At 37.7% G+C, this 17441-nt stretch overlaps 1 protein-coding gene across 8 annotated transcripts in view; it reads left to right on the plus strand.

The window, feature by feature from the left end:
* ASPH (aspartate beta-hydroxylase) overlaps window positions 1-17441 on the plus strand; it is a 213079-nt gene that overhangs the window by 17423 nt on the left and 178215 nt on the right. Inside the window, exon 1 of one of the 8 annotated variants that reach the window (XM_081265764.1) lies at window positions 11193-11475. The exons of the other annotated variants lie outside the window; for them this stretch is intronic. Coding sequence (XP_081121890.1) covers window positions 11460-11475 — 16 coding nt within the window. The 5' untranslated portion in view covers window positions 11193-11459. Of the gene's footprint in view, window positions 1-11192; window positions 11476-17441 lie in introns of those variants that run through there. 8 annotated transcript variants of the gene reach the window in all.

Here is a 17441-nt window from a genome sequence, read left to right on the forward strand (position 1 = left end):
CAGTGAGGGATACCTGTGCTTTTGTGTCATCTGTACTTCCTGGATGTAAAAAGCCCTCAAAAGTGATGTTACATGGGTGGATTTTTTAGGTTTAGATTATGGGCAACAAAAGTCCCAGTGATGTTTGTAATTGGTAGAACTAAAGAAGCAAAGAAGTGTTGAGAAGACATCTGCTTCATCTATTTAGAGAATTAAATAGGTCAAGTCTACCAAGTATCAGCTACTGTTCAGGCACCATGCTGTAAGTTTCCCTGTAGCAGTCTTTGGGAAGTGAATCTGTAGGAAGCCGTGCCGTGGCCATAAGAGGCATTCCCAGATCTCTTTCATCCAGAATTAGTGTGTTCCATATGGGAGGAAAGTTGGGCAGAGACAGGCATTTAATTTGTTCTGTATTTTTGTGAAATTAGAAAAGCTCTGCTTACTTTGCAAGATTTAGATTTTCTCCTCACTTTATTTTTAAACATGATGCAAGAATGGGGCTAAAATTACTTATGTGAATGCTGCAGTGTGGAATAATTTGCTAAATGTTTCTTCCCATTTTTGGCTTTTAAAATTCTTTTATAAAAATCATGACAGTTTCCTTTTTGACTTTTAAGATTTGCCAATTTTGATTAGAAGATAAAGTTAAACACTCTTAATACTTGTAAAGAACAGTTTGTTCCTAAGAATGCTATATGTTTAAAATTAAATATTTTGATTCCTAATGATTTCCTGCCTCCATATTGTCCCCTGTGCCCTTTTACCCCGATTTAGTCCTTGGCACAGGGGACAATATCGATGCCTTTCTGCTTGTCACCTCTACTAGGTTATAAGTAAAAATGCCTCTCGCATTCTTTGTTGTAACACGAGGAAGAAATGTAGAGAACTTGTTGAATGAATGCATATTCAAGTGTGTGGAGGAAACCATATAATATATCATCCTAAGATTTTTTTTTTCATCTTATAATTTTGCTTATCTGACATTTATTTATTTAGTTGCTTTAGGGATTCAGCCCAGGGGCTCATGCATACTAGGCAAATGTTCTACTGCTGAGCTACCTGAGAAGTTGTTGATTTGGATGTTATATTGATCAAAACCTTTCTGTTTAAAACAAAACTTTGATCTAGGGTGGTATTAAAACTGTTCAGCCACTGCTGTGAGAAAGGTGCAGCTTTGTCAGGACTGTGTAGTCCTACATGGCTGGGTTTTCCACCTGGATATGTCTGTAACTTATATAAAACTTGAATAATTCAAGGTTGTTGCTAGTGAGGTCATTTGGGGGTCACACTCCTATAGGGGATTTAAACCAAATTGAGTCAGGGTTAAGGGACATCTTCCAACAAGGTGTCTGTATGGAAGAAAAGCACAGGTGGAGGAGGGTGGAGGGAGGGGCACACAAAGTCAAAACCACATGTATGTTTTTGTTTTTAAAACACTCCATGTGTGATAGATGTGCTTCATCATTGAGTTGGGACAAAAATAACTTATATTGCACTTTTGTGGGAATAAGAAATAAACTGTGCAATGATGTTAATGAGACTGGATGTGGTATGGGCTGAGGCTTTCCAGAAGTCTCAAAACCACAGCTCCAACCAAAGCTTTCTGCATATTTCACCTTTGGGTGAAAAGACACTTGAGGGAGAAATGTCCCATTTTTATTAAGGGAAGAAAGGTAGATTCAGAGCAACTGTAAACTGATGTCTTGTGCAATCCTAAGCAAATTCTAGTAGTAAGTTATTTTTAGGTACTTAGAAAACATGGACACTGGGAAACACTACGGATTTGCTAATTACAGGTTGCTTAAAGCTGATTCAGTTATGCATTTTGATAGGTTTTTTAGACTGGACAGAATATAATCTTCTCATTTTTCCCAACTTCACCAAACTATTTAATAGTGTCTGTAAAAATTCCCTAGTGCTGAAGATGGTCAACATGGATCAACAGGTATAGTTGGAAGTATAGGTGACTGTGTAACTGTGTACCCAAAGAGTGCTGACCTAATGGCTGGGGATTTCAACCTCAAGAGAAACCTGTCAAATTAATGCTTATTAAACTGATATATGGCACAAAACTCTGAGGGAAATCTAGTATGGGAGGGAAAAGAGAGTCTATGCAAAAGGAGTGATGGTTTTGAATCGAGGGGTTTGTGTGTTAGGGGGGACCATGCTGAGGTGTCCAAATGGTTTCCATGTAGCCGAGGACTTAGATTTATCCTGCTTGTTGAATATGAGAATCCAGTTAAGAATGTCCCATAGGCAATTGGAAATATGGGAGCAGAACTTGCAGGTAGGTCATATTAAGTTGAGAAAAGTACCCTGCCACCTTTTAAACTTGTCCAGAATTCAATTATGAATGAACCTGGGAAACTTTTAACACTTCAGATTGTTTGTTCTGGAGATTTGAACTGGATATCTGTATTTCCTCAACTTTTTAAAAAATTTGAAAAATTCAAGATAGTTACAAATAAGCCAAGTACAATGAATTCACATCTTCTTCATTTAGATTTCAGCAATTTGTAACACTTTCATGTGTTTGCATTCTCTCTCACAATTCCCTATTTATTTATTTTGCTGCTGAGCCTCTTGAAAGTTAAATCAAGATATTTCACCCCTAAACCAAGTGTGGTGGTGCTTGCAGGTGTAAAGTATGCAGGCCTTTCATTATACTTGTATTTATTCTGTATGTATGTTTGAAGACTTCAAAATAACACATTAGGGCAGTAGAAAAACAACAAAATATGCATTAGTTTTTGAATTTAAGGGAAAAATGACTGTCTTAGAACATTTTTTACCAAATGGAAATATTTTTCAAAATTATCAACATTACTTAACTTTTAGTGATATAGACCACTGAAAGACATTTAGTTGATGTTCTGGCCTCTGATTATGAGACCTTCCTCTTCACTGGAACACTGTTTCATCCAGTAAAGGGGCTTTTGACAGTGGCTCTGTTTCTTGGGTCCAGTGATGTCTGTGGTAAGTCCTGAAATAGATGTCACGTTTCAGAATATAAGGCACAGAAATATGTTTTTTTTTCTTACCAAAGAGGATTGAATCCACATCCACAGCTCTTTTTATATTTTATTTTTGAAATAGGGTCTTACCAAATTTTTTAGGATCATACTAAGTTGCTGAGGCTAGATTTGAACTTGTGATCTTCCTGCCTCGGCCTCCAGAGGTGTTGAGATTATAGGCATATGCCACCATGCCCTGCTCCTGTTAAATTTTAATTAACATTTTTCAATGTTATATAAAACATATAACTATATAAAATTACTACATCATCACAATTAAAGACTATTAACCATCAAAAGTTGACACTGAGGAAATTAATAGAAAAGTGACAGATGGGAAGAAACTTCTAGAACATGTTTATCCGTTAAAGGACAGTTATCCAGGAAATACAAGGAACTCCTACAATTCAATTTAAAAATGGGCAGATGTGCAAAAATGTTGAACAGATAGTTCATAAAAGAGAAATAAATGACCAGTGAGAACAAGAAAAAAATGTCCAAGTTAAAACCATGTGGAGGTTCTACTGCCTACTCACCAGAACAGCTAAAATTAAAATGCATGACAATTCTAAATGTTGATAAAATTGTAGAACAATAGAGCTCATGATATCTCACTGACTGCCTGGTAGAATCTTTTCACTTTGGGAAAAGATCTGGTAATTTTTTATAATACTAAGAATACATTTGCCTTGTGGCCCAATAATTCCATTCCTGTGTGTTTACCTATGAGAAATGCACGGTTTTATGGTTATTTCTTTTTGCCATCAGTGGAAGAATGGCGCCAGTTATCTAGTATCTATGTGAGATTGGTTTCAGGACCACATTGATCCCCAAATCCTCAGATGCTTCAGTTCCTTATGTAAAATATCATAGTATTTGAGTATAACCTGCACATCCTCTGTATACTTCAAATCATCCCTTAATTGCCTGTAAGATTTAATACACTGTAAATGCTGTGTCAGTAATTGGTAGACTCCATTGTTTAAGGAGTGATGATGAGAAAACATGTGTACATGTCCAGTAAAGGTGCAAACTTCATAGATCTAACTGCATTTTCATCTGTAGTTTGTTTTATCCGTGGATGTGGAACCCAAGGATATGGGGACTGACTGTATTCTCAGTAGCCTTGTGTCAGAGTGTTCCTGACAGTTTTCCTCATGGTAGTGGAAAGTGGGAAATGCCAGTTTCTACCCATAGGAGAACAGATACACTCTGACACTCTCTCTCTCTCTCTCTCTCTCTCTCTCTCTCTCTCTCTCATGTGTGTTATGCATGCATAGTGGCGCTACCCAGCAATGCAGAGTAGTGAGCTGCTGCCCCAGATAACACACCTGTGGGGAACCGGAAGCAAACACAAGTCAGTACATATCATGTTTTATTCTTTTTATGGAATTCCAAGAATAGGCAAAACTAATCTCTAGTGGGGGAAAGAAAAGGACAGTGGGGGTCGTTTCTCAGGGTGGGATGGGGTGAAATAGAAATGGGGATAGCAAGGAGGGAATTTAAGTGGTAGTATTATATTCTAATTTGTATTATACTATTATACACTTTTCTTTTTTGATACTAGAGATGGAACCTAGGGGTGCTTAACCACTGAGCCACATCACCAGCCTTTTTTATATTTTCTTTAGAGATGGGGGTCTCACTAAGTTGCTTTAGGGCCTTGCTAATTTTCTGAGGCTGGCTTTGAACTCACAATCTTCCTGCCTCAGCCTCCCAAGTCATTGGAATTACAGGTGTGTGCCACCGTGCCTGGCCTGGTATACACATTTGCTAAAATTTGGAATGTATGTTTAAAATTAATGCATTTTGTTTTATGTGAATTTTACATTAAAAACTATATAAAAATGTTAAACTAAGTGTGTAGGGACATGCACTGATGTCTATAGTTTACTTTGAAATGCATTATACAGATGAAATGGATTAATGAACGGGTATAGAGTAATAGATATGCCATAGCAGTATAATAGAATGGTGATAGTGGAATCTAAGTGGTAAGTATAGAGGCATCCAATATAATTCTTTTAGCTTTGTTGTGTGTTTGCAAATTTTCATAGTAAAACATTGGGGAAGTAAATTACTCAAGTCATATGAAATAGTCATTTTTATGGATCAAAAAGTGGTCAAATTGGGCTGGGGATGTGGCTCAAGCGGTAGCGCGCTCGCGTGGCATGCGTGCGGCCCGGGTTCGATCCTCAGCACCACATACAAACAAAGATGTGTGTCCGCCGAAAACTAAAAAAAATAAATAAATATTTTAAAAATTCTCTCTCTCTTAAAAAAAAAAAAAAGTGGTCAAATGCTGGCCATTTCCTGTGGTTGACCCTAACATAGGAAAGCACATTGTGTAGCCATTTTCTTTACCCATCTGTCTGTCAGGGTACTAATATCAAGTATCTTCATTGTCCTTCAGTCATTGTGCTTAATTAGGAAAGACTTAGCTCCCATTTCCTCTGAGTAGCAGAGGCTCTTGTCTTTCTCTGGGACAGATTCCTTAACACCCCAGTCACTCTGTGTTATTAAAAGTCTGTCTGGTTGAGATCTGATCTCATTTCCAATTCCAAAGTTCTTTCTCCCCTTGGAGGCAGGGCGGGGGAGGGGCTGCAGCAGGAAGGATTGAGTTACAGGCTCCCAGTCAGCTTTTGAATACTTGGGCTTCTCAAAGTGTGTGGCAGGGAGGGCTCTCCCCTCATGTGTCCCTGCCGGGAGTCTCCTCTCTGCCTATTGATGAGATGAGCTGGTATGTTGCCCTCAAATGACTGGTGTCCAAGTGCTGCCTCTGAGTTCTTTGGAAGTCCAGGTGGGAACATTCCCTATGGCTCAGGGCTTCTTGCAACCTCTCCTGGGATCTTTCCTGACAGATACTCCACCCCTTGTGCTCCTGGGAATGCCTTGTGGTGGTCAGCCTTTTTAAGCAAGGTTCTGGTTAGATGGTGCAAACCCCGGAACTTTGCTGCTCACTTTGATCCCTAAGAAAACTGACATCATGCTGAGAGTTCAGGTTGCTTTGTAGCTGTCTGCTTTTATCTGCAGGTTTCTCTCCCTGGCACTTTTTACTCCTTCTCAGGTGGTCCACTGAGATTGTTGCTTGAGTAGACATTTGCTGGCAAGGGAGTCGGTCTCCCTGTAGCCCTTGGTCTTCACAAGGGATTCTCTGCCAGTACCTCTCATTTTGACTTAGGTGAGGGATTTGGGGAATTCATAAATGAATAGACATATTTTACTAAGTTAGGTAGAAACACAGATATACTATTCTGCAGGAGTGTGATTAATTTACTTTTGGCAAAGCTGTGAAATTTCTATTGAAGATATGTGTAAGAAAGTGTGCAGTTCACACACTTTGAGAGCGCGATTTTAGTGTGTCCTCAGTTCATTTAACTGGTTGTGATTTTTGCAAGTAGGTAGGCAAACTGTATGGTTTGAAGGAACACTTCCTATGAGACTGCCCTCACTTCAGACACTAGTCATAATTTTGGGGAGGGGGTCCCCATTGCCACTGTGAGTTCAGACTAGCTGGCCACAAATTTAATCCGTCTCTTCCTCCTCATTTGGGTCTCTAGACACTTAATTGTAAATGCTGAATATTTTTGTCCAGAAAAATAGGAACTGCTATGGAGGAGTGTTATTGATCAGGGATCAAACTGTGGATCCCTGGTTATCATCCATATTGACTTTGTGGTTTCTAGTTGCTTAGAAATTTGAGTTGACTGAGTAATGAATGATCAGCTCTTTGGTTATTATTTTTAATTTTGAAAAATGAACTTTTTTTTGCTCATCCTATCAACTTTTCTGTCATCACCTCAGAGTTTCTAAATGCACATCATTAATTCATCTTTCTTCATACCCATTGCCTCTCCCAAGCCAGCAGGAGACTGGCTCATTTTGAACATCATACTAATAACCATTACTTACAAATATGGACAATTAACCCCATGGCAGTGGTATTTCCTCTGAGATGAAGACTTCTCTGTTGAATGTTCTGGAGGAACAACTAATTAAATTTGAGGAACTGATTGATTAGCCTGACTTGAAGAAACTTTGAAGTTATCTGCCATGTTAAGTTTTTATCTAAGGAGTTTTCTGTCCTTCCAGATTTATCATGGGGAGCTGGTGTGCCTGTCCCCTTATTCACTTGTTCTCTGCTGTGAATCAGTGTTAATACACACAGGGGAGTGCTAGGGCAGTAGTTGCCCACTGGCTATAAATTTTGGATATTATCCAAATGGTTTCAAAATTTGCAAAGTACTAGAGGCTGATATGCTTGGGTCTTGCTAATATTGCACTTTCATTTACTAATATTGATGAGAATATAACTTTGTTTTTCTAAGTTCTAAGACTCATGGTGGTCTCTTGTCATAATCAACTGTGCCTTTTCTACAGGAAAGATGAAGGAAATGCCACAGCCTTTTCCACCTGACCCTATTCTTATTCCACCAACATGTCAGTCACCCCCGGTGGGTCACTAAAGAATATATCCCAGATGGAGCTGTGGAGTTTGGTAACTGCCCAATTGGAGTCTGTAACCCGTAACCAGTATTTAGGAATCACTGGGCTTCGTCTTTCTTTTTACTTTTTATTTACTTATTGTTTCCTATTCAGAACTAAGGATTGAACCCAGAGTTCAACCCAGGTTTCCACTGAGCTACACCCTAGCCCTTTTAATTTTATTTTGAGACAGGGTCTTGTTACATTACTGAGACTGGCCTCCAAGGACTTCTCCTTTATTTCTGAAGATTTAATGGGAATTAGTTTGATTAGTCCTATAGTAACAAGAATTTGAGAAGGAATTTATTCAGTTATTTCAGAAGTATTTATTGAGTTCCTACCAGACACAAAGGAATGAATGAGGCATATTTAGTACTTGGCTTCATGAAACTTATATTTCAGAGGTAGCAAAAGATTAAGAAATTAATTACTATCTAATTAATAGAAATTAATAGCTGTCTAATTCTTAGTGTAATAATGCCTTAAAGGAAAAGTGCAGACTACTCGGCATATCAGGAAATCAGAGAGGTTTCTTGAGGAGGTGGTCAGTAATCAGAGGCAGTAGGAAACAGTGAGGCAGGGGATTGTGCTTTAGGGTTAGATAGTGGTACCATCATTTTGATATTCCAGGAAGAGGGAATAGCCTGGGCAGGGAGCCTGAGACACTCAAGAGCATGACAGTTCTTTTGTGGCTGGGTTCTAGAGGGCTCAAGGGAAATGACCCAGCACTGAGCTGGAGCTGTGGACTGGAGCCATGTCAAGCAGAGTCCTATGATCCACATCTAAGATTCTGTATTTTATAATTAATAATAATGTGGGTTTTTAACAAGGTAGCAATATAATCTAATTTAAAAACCATTATTTCGGTTGCTGTATGGAGCAGTAAAGGTTATGTCAAGGATTGGAAATAGCCTAATGGTAACTTGGATTTGGGTGATCTGTTACAGTTGACAGAAACTTGGGTGATTTAAGACAGGGTTTCCTACTTTTGGATGTCAGGACACACACCATGCTTTCAAAAAATATCAAAATAAAAATAGGCTAGGATGACCAGCACTGGGTTAATCCATATCTTGGCATGGCTGTAGCCTATTTGCAGCCACCAGATAGAAAGCCATATGAAAGGTGAGTGTTTGGAAAAGGATGAAAAACAACCCCAGGTTTTCAGCTTAAGCAGCAGGCTTCATAGAAGTGCTGTTGGGATTTAGAACATTGGAGAGGATAGGAGAGGAGGCAGTTCAGTACTTGTCATGGCTGTGCTGAGCTTGAGGATTAATTTGTTGTTCCTGAAGGACACTGAAAAGCCAGATATGTGGTTTGAGCTCAAAGGAGAGAAAAATTTCAGCCCTACAGATAGTAGCTGACATCACCTAGGGAAATGGCATAAGACCAAGCTTATGGAATTTCTGCTCTTCACAGCTAGAGGAGAGTCACTCAGCAAAGAGGACTTGGAATCAAAAATTCCAAAGGCAGATGTAAATGTCAGATGATTCCAAAGTCATCAGAGTCAAGGGAAGAAAATATTCACAAAAGGTGGAGAATTGTGTTAAGAGGTTGAGTAAGATGAGGACAGAACATTTTCTCTTGGGCTTAATGACATGGAAATCATTGGTGTGACATTAGAGCTACTGCCTGGGAGTCATGGGAAGAAGCCAGATGGCAGCCCACAGGTTGTAAGAAGTGAGTGGGAGGGTAGAAAATGAAAGTGACATCATTATTCTTTTGAGAATCAGATCTGTGAGGGGAAGGAGAAAGACAGAGCAGGGGCCAGCCCTAGCTTATGTAAAGGCAGTAAGAATGAAGGTGTAAGGGAGAGAGAGGGCAAGTGCCAAGAGCCAAGGAGGGGCAGGCTATCTGGAGAATTAGGAGGAGACCAGGAAATAGGTACAGGTGAGTACTGGTTTGTATGGTTGGCAGGGTACAGTCAAGACAGTTCCCCATTGATGGTTCTATTCTTTCTTTGAAGTAAAAGGCTATGGTAGTTTATGAGTATAAGTTGAATAGTTGAGGGCAGAGAAGTCTGAAATAATTTTGTGCACAATTGAAAAGTGAATGTTTTTAGAGAAATGTGGTAGTCTTGACAGGCTGTACTGAGCCTAGTTGAAGTTGGCTGCACTGTGTCCTCTTCCTGATTTTCTTCAGTGTGTCCATGTGCCCTTGCTATCATGAAGACCATGAGTGGTGGTGTTCTTCTAATGAGACTGTCATGGCAGATTGATGCCATAAAAAGAGAAGTAAGAAAGTTTAGTGAGCTAGGGAGGAATTTAAACAAGGAACTATATACTTTAAGGTGGATATGGAAAGAAGTGAAGGCAGGAAGTGATAAAGGGTGTATTGAGAAGCTTCTAGTTACTATAGGGAAACACCTGAGACAATTATAAAGAAAAAAAAAGTTTATCTTCGCTCATGGTTCTAGAGGTTGCAGTTATCTTAAACCTGGCAAGTGGTGCATTACCATTTTCTATTTTAACATACACTAACTTTTAAATTTATTATTATTTTTATTTGTGGTACCATTGGATTGAACCTAGGGGCGCTTAACCACTGGGCCACATCCTTAGTCCTCTTTTAAAAAAATAAATATCTCGAGACAGTGTCTCCCTAAATTTCTTAGGGCTTGCTAAGTTGCTGAGGCTGACTTTGAACTTGTAAATCCTCCTGCCTCAGCCTCCCGAGTCGCTGGGATTCTAGGTGTGTGCTGCAAAGCCTGGCCCAAACACACACTTTAGTGGGAGAGGGGGAATGACTTATGGTCAGAGGATGACAAAGCACTTGTCAGTTTTCTCTAGTTGTCCCTGATCCTAGTTCACCCTGTCCCACATCTAGGCCATCAAATATTGACACCTTAGGTTGCTGACTCTTCTTCAGGGTATTTAAGTGTTAAATTTACCTTTGAAACCTTCAATTGGGTAAAAAAAAAAAAAAAAAAAAAAAAAAAAAAAAAAAAAAAAAAAAAACTAAAGACTTATAAACAGCTTTGAAAGGTTGCTGCCTTGCTCTAGATACTATTTGTGCAAAATTAATTTCATATACTCATCAGAGCTCTAATGTGAACTGCTAATCTTAGATCAGTAAAAAAATGGTATTAAAATTGGGCTGATTTTTATTTCCCAAAAGAGAATATTTGGAGATGGGGTTGGGGAGAAGTAGAAAAGAAATCAGAATGTGGTTGTGTAATCTCTTTCCAGTTTTCTTTTTGAGACGATGTTTCCTAGGTCACTTCTACTCCTGAAGATTTCTGGCATTCTGTATCCCTTCCTCCTAGCCTCCCCACGATTCCTTTCCCTTCCTCCAACCCTTTCCTCACAGCCCTTTTTCTCCCATGAAATATTTTTGTGGGGTTGCTTTATTATATTTTTTGCTGTTGGAGGAACTATTCCTGAGATAGTAATGCTGTGTGTCAGAATTCTAGAGCATTGATCATTTCTTACCATTTATGGTTCGGTTGGATTCAGAGAAGCTAAGCTGATAGTCTTGTAGGCATTTGATTAAGATTCCGAAGGGCCAAATAGAGCGGTTTCTGGGCTTGGGGCCACATAAGAACTCATTTCAGTTGTGAAGGATTTGGTGTTTGGGCCAAAGCTATTGAATCCTGTGTCCAAGAAAACAAAACTGGTAGCACAGTTTGTTCCCTTTCACTTTCTCCAGTAGCCTTGATTCTTTTAGAGGTTGGAATTAGGAGGAGATAGGACCATCTGAGAAAGGAATCCATCCCCTAAGTGGGGAGAGGCCACAGGATTGTCAGGAGCGCATTTCAGCTTGAGTGATTAGCAGCATTTGCCATGAGGAAAAGGCCTCTAAAAATAACTGGTGAGCAGAGCTTGCAGTCAGGTCCAATTTCAGCTCTGGAGCCCGTGGTCATGCAGGAGTTGGCCATTCCAGACCCTAGGAGGGAAGGGCATGCAGTGTGCCTGATACCTGCTGGAAACACTTTGATTTTTCTTTCTCAACATATATTTTTCATGGATTGAAGAAACCAAAATGGCTGAAGATAAAGGTATATTTTTGTTTGTTTGAGGTTTTTGAATCTGGCTTTATTTTCAGGGTTGCTCTGTTCAAACATTTTTGGTTAAGCGTTTTGACTGTGTCTTCTTTATTTTCTCTTGAATTCCTGGAACCATTGACTTTTCGTGGTGGTTGAATTTTTCATGGAATAATTTGTCTTTAATCTGAATATATATATATTGGTACTTTTAGGTTATCTTTTAATATTTTCTACTATCAGAGACCACATTTTGAAAACTGCAAAAAAATATATATAATCAGTTCTCCTAAGTCTTATATAAGTTAATTATAATGAATTCAAAGAATTGCATGCATTCTGATTTCATATAAATTGACAGGATACACAAGTCCCATCTTGTATAAATGAGGAGACTTAAGTTGGTTCAAGCAAAGACTTACCAAATATGGAAACTGACCTACTTACTTGTGAAGCCGATAATAAATGCAAAAAAAAAAAAAACAAAAAATAGAATTTTGTTTTTTCTAAATTGAATCTTTAACTTTCATGTATTCTTTAATGATCTATTGATTTTACATATATATATATATATATATATATATATATATATATATATAATTTTTTTTGCTTTACTTTGTGAAGATTATCTTTCCATTAATTCGAAGCAGACTATATTGACTCATTTTGTTGACAATTTATATAATAAAAAACTGGACATGTGAAGATTGAATCTAACTCTCATCTGAGGAAACAGCACCCGAGAGGATTATACTACTAGGCTAGATTATAGGAGCTTCCCCACTTTGAATGCTTTTGTGAATAATTGGTTAGAATGGGTCACTTGACTAATCTGACAGGTGCTTTACTCCACGAAGAATAACATGATATAATATACCCGACTTGTATTTCTTCAGAAGATGTTTCTCCACCTCTACATGGATTTTGTAACCTATATAGTTGGAGAATATCAGTAGTTACTTCTTTAATAGTTATAGATTCCCAAAAGGTGATATTTTTATTTATTTATATGTTGTGCTGAGGATTGAATCCAGGGCCTCATATATGCTAGGCAAGCGCTTTAACACTGAGCCACAACCCCAGCCCAAGGTGACATTTTTTTATCATGGAAAGATGACATTTGATGAGATTCTTGATGTTTTTTTATGTTGTTTTAAAAACTCCTAAATGCATACTTGAAGGCTAGTGATGTGGTGCATGCCTGTAATCTCTGCAACTCTGCAACTAGGAAAGGATGACAAATTGAAGTCCAGCCTCAGCAACTGAGCAAGACCCTGCTCAAAAAAAAAAAAAAAAAAAGTGCTGAGAATATAGCTAGTGGTTGAGCACCCTGGGTTCAATCCTCAGTATTTTCCCCTGAAAAAAAAAAAGCATAATTGATCTGTACATATGAAATCTCTAATATTAATGGAAAATTTTAAGTGATTTATAATTTATTCAACGGTAGGTCAGTTAGTGATTGATGACCACTGAGTTGCAGAAGCATTTCTATTTTCCCTTTCCTCAACCAAATAAGTAAAATTAGTCATCATCCTAGCTCAGTCTTCATTTAGGAGACTCTTCTGTTTGGACTATTGGGCACTGAGCCACATCACATCAATATCTTTATTTTATTTATTTATATGTTGTGCTGAGAATTGAATGCAGGGCCTCACATATGCTAGATGAGTGCTATGGTAATTTTTGGTGTTTAGTAGTATGTGAGAATATTTTCTAATTTGGAGATCATGTGATTTTGCTAAGACAGCATGGAAAAAAGGAACCACTCAGCCTCTGCCATATTCTTAATTCCAGTAAAATTTTTGACCAGTACAGTGGCTTCAGTTTGAACATAGAACCATAAAATGAAATGGAGATTTTTTTTATTTCTAAAATTTTCAATTTAATATTTTTGAACCATGGTTGACCACAGGTAATTGAAACCATAGAAAATAAAATCATAGCTAATGGACTGCAGTTGGGATTTTAGAGTATGTAGTCTTTTTAGACTTGCTTCTTTCACTCAGCAATATGCATTTAAATTGCTTCCATATCTTTTTCATGGTTCAATAGCTCATTTGTTTTTAGTATTGGAAAATATTCCATTATCAGGATGTACTATGGCGTATTTATCCATTCACCTACTAAAGGAACGTCTTGATTGCTTCCAAGTTTTGGCAATTGTGAATAAAGATGTTCTTTGTATGTACATACATTTTAAATCGAGGAATGTGATTACACGGACACGTATTTAGTTTTGTAAGAAACTGCAAAACTGTCTTCCAAAGTGGCTATGCAGTTTTTCATTCCCATGAGTAATGGGTAAGTATTTCTTCCTGTTACTCCACATCCTCACCAGCATTTTGTGTTGTCAATGTTTTGGAATTTGTCCTCTATAATAAGTTTATAATCGTGTCTTATTTTTGTTTGCAACTTCCTAATGGCCAATGAAAATATGCCATTGTTGAAGGTCTTTCATATGCTTACTTGCCATCTGTATATCTTCTTTGGTGATGTGTGTTTAGATCTTTTGCTCATTTTTAAATTGAGTTATTTCTATTTATGGGGAAGCTGCCAGGGATTGAACTCAGGATCACTCAACCATGGAGCCACATCAGCAGCACTATTCTCTATTAGGGTGTCACTGAGTTGCTTAGTGCCTCGCTGTTGCTGAGACTGGGTTTGAACTTGCAGTCATCCTAGATCAGCCTCCCAAGCCTCTGGGATTACAGGCATGTGCCACCAAGCCTGGCCAACTTGGGTTATTTCTTACTGTTGAAGTTTTTTTTTTTTTTTTTTTTTTTTTACATTATATTTGTTCTTTTAGTTACACATGACAGTATATTTTGACATATTTATACAAACATGAAGTATGTCTTATTCTAATTAGGATCCCTCCAGTCTTGTGGATGTACATGATATGGAAATTCACTGTGGTGTATTCACATATGTCATAGGGAAGTTACATCAGATTCTTTCCACTGTCTTTCCCATTCCTAACCTCCCTCCCTTCCCTTCATTCCCTTTTCTCTAATCCACTGAACTTCTATTCCCCACTCCCCTTGTGGTTTTTCTTGGTTTTATTCTGATCTTAGAATATAGGAACAATTACTAGATGTTCTTTTAGAATACCTTTGTGACAAAGTACTGGTTTCAGGTTTACTTGGGGGAAGTTTTAAGCCCTCATGAAGGGTGTTTCTTACTGTGCTCTTTTTGTTTTAATTGGGTAGAAACTGATCTGCCCTTTGGGACTGGGCACATCATATTTACAAAGGGACATATCAGGAATGTTATTTGCTGTCAAGAGTTCCCTTAAAAAGCTCTCTCTTAAAAGAGACTCCCTTTTGTATGATTTAATATTTGATTCCTTTAGGAAGTAAGCAAGTATTAACAGTAACCTGTTTAATAATGCTAGAGTAATGAATCATTTATATGACATTGGAATAGAATAAAATATTGCTAATTTGGTATTCTAGCTCAGCATCATGCACCTTTTACTGCAGTAAATCTATTTGATAAGCTATTTTGCATGGAAGTCTAAGATTGATTGTGCATTTCTTGTGTTTCTAAACAGATTAAAATGATGTTTTAATGACAACCAATGTGAGTATTGGTTATTATCTTCTATTAAAGATTATTGTAAGGACCGTTAAGAGGCTTGCCTGTGGGCTCTGATTAAAAAAAAAAAAAAAATGGCCTCCTACCACTACACTGTTCTAGTTCTTGTGTCTTTTCTGTTCCCTTTGTAGCCCTACCCTCTGCCAGCACTGTCTTTCTTTAAATCATTGGGTCAGGTTTTCTCTAAAGTCTCTAGATTCTCGAGTTTGTGCAGTGAATAATGGAATGTGGTTTAGAATCATGTCTAAAACAGATTCTAGGTAAAAGTGTGTTCTCTGCTACATATTTGGCTTTTTCTTACCTCCTGCTTCCAATTCCTCAATAACTTACATAAATATCACCTACTTGGATAAATGATACTACTTGGATAAAAAAACTTTACTTTTGAGAATCTCAGAAGTTTCCTCCCCCAATTCTGGTTTAAGAAAGAGAGAGAAGCCGGGCACTGAGGAGAGAGCTTGTCATCTCAGCTACTACTCGGGAGGCCCAGGCAGGAGGGACACATGAGCCCAAGAGTTTGAGGCCAGACTATGAAACATACCATGGCAAGACTTTGTCTCAAAAAAAAAAAAAAAAAAAAAAAAAACCCACAAAGAATAACAACCAAACCAAAACACAAAACCACACACTAGCAAAATAAAAAACAAGAAAGAAAAATGAAGAGTTGACCTTTGAATTCAAGTTATTGTTTTATTAGTTGTTACATTTGATACTTATTTTAAATAGTATTCATTCTGGCTGTGCTTTTTTAAAAAAAATTTTTTTTAGTTGTAGATGGAGACAATATCTTTATTTTATTTATTTTTATGTTGTGCTGAGGATCGTGTCCAGTGCCTCACACGTGTAAAAATCATATCATGTCTGATACATGCATGCTGAATAAATATATTAAATAAAGGAATTAAAGTATTAGCTATTTTTTTTCAGCTTTCCTATTTTTCAGTTAAGGAGGAACACAAGAGTTTGGTGTCAGTTAAAAAATGTGCAACAGTTGATAAGAGAACAGTTTTACTGCAGTTCTAATTTAAATTTGGCTTTTAGAAGCAGTAAGTAGCCAAGGAAGGGAATCCTTAGTTATTAATTATGATTGCTTCATGTTTGGAAGTAAATGTGTATTCAGAAGGCATGATTATACTTAGTATTGTATGCAAGTGGATGTTATGTTATATAAAAATAAGGCATTTTTGATAGTTTTAAGAAAAATGTCTTTATTCATAAAAGTTAAAAAACTTAAGCATACTTCACTGTTGAATTTGTCCCCATAGAAGCCAACCTCCTTTTTTTCTTTAACTTTTAAAATTCTAGTGGCAATTTATTTTGTATCATTCTTTTTATAATTTATATCCTGGAGATACATAAAAACTGGAAATCATCCTTTTTCCTACCAACATTTCCAAAAATTTCACCCAGATTCCCTTTCCTGTGTCTGTAATCTGATAATGAAACAAGGAAGCTTATTTTAAGTTGATTTAATATGCAATAATGTAACCTTAGCTCAGCAAGTACTTTTAATATGTAAGTTGTGTTTTCCTATAGACAGTTTTTACACAAAGTTGATAGTAGGGTCTTGTGAAATCATGGAAGTTGGCTCACTTGATATGGATCCAGGAGCTCAGCCTGTGGATGTCCTCATGTGGTGCTGCTAGTTCTCTGCAGCTGTGCCGCTGACCTCAGGCCAATCCCTTTACCTTTGTTCTATAAACATGCTTATTTTTGTCTTCTCTCCCAGTACCTCTCCACCAGGCACTGCCCCAGGTAGGAAACATGTGGAAATGTTTGGGGGTGTTTTTGTTTTTCATATTCTGGGACCTACTTGTCTAGGTCCAGGGGAAACGGGGGTTGTGAAATGTCTTGCAGTGTGAGGAGTGGTCACACGGGTCCACCACTGTCCTGCTAAAACTTCCAGAAGCACCGTCTGCAGAGATATGGGCAAGTCTCTGTGAGGACAGGTGCAGCAGCCCATGAACCCCCTCACAGAGGGTCCGTGTACTGCACAGATGGGAGGCAGTGTCCCATTTGTTAATTTTTCCTTTTTGCACCTAGCATTTTGGCAGGTGATATGATCTTTTTATTTATTAATATTTACATAATATGTATCGCATTCCTTTTAAGGAAAATGTGTGTATGGTAGGTTTTCCTCTTAAGAACAATATTGACTGTTTTTAAAGCCATCATTTGGTTTTCATGGTTTCTGTTTATTTATGAATGTTAGAAGAATATTTCCAAAAGAATAGAACATGCTAAACATACCGAATGTGATAAATGACACTTGGTGGACAGCGGTTTACATAGCTGTTTCCTGCATTGCAGCCAGTTGTGAATGAACCTTTTCCTGCTTCACAGGGCCCAGTGGACTCTACAAAGGACAGAATTTTACTGTTTTG

The sequence above is a fragment of the Spermophilus citellus genome (assembly GCF_964194105.1).
Source record: "Spermophilus citellus genome assembly, chromosome: 14".
NCBI classification, from domain to species: domain Eukaryota; kingdom Metazoa; phylum Chordata; class Mammalia; order Rodentia; family Sciuridae; genus Spermophilus; species Spermophilus citellus.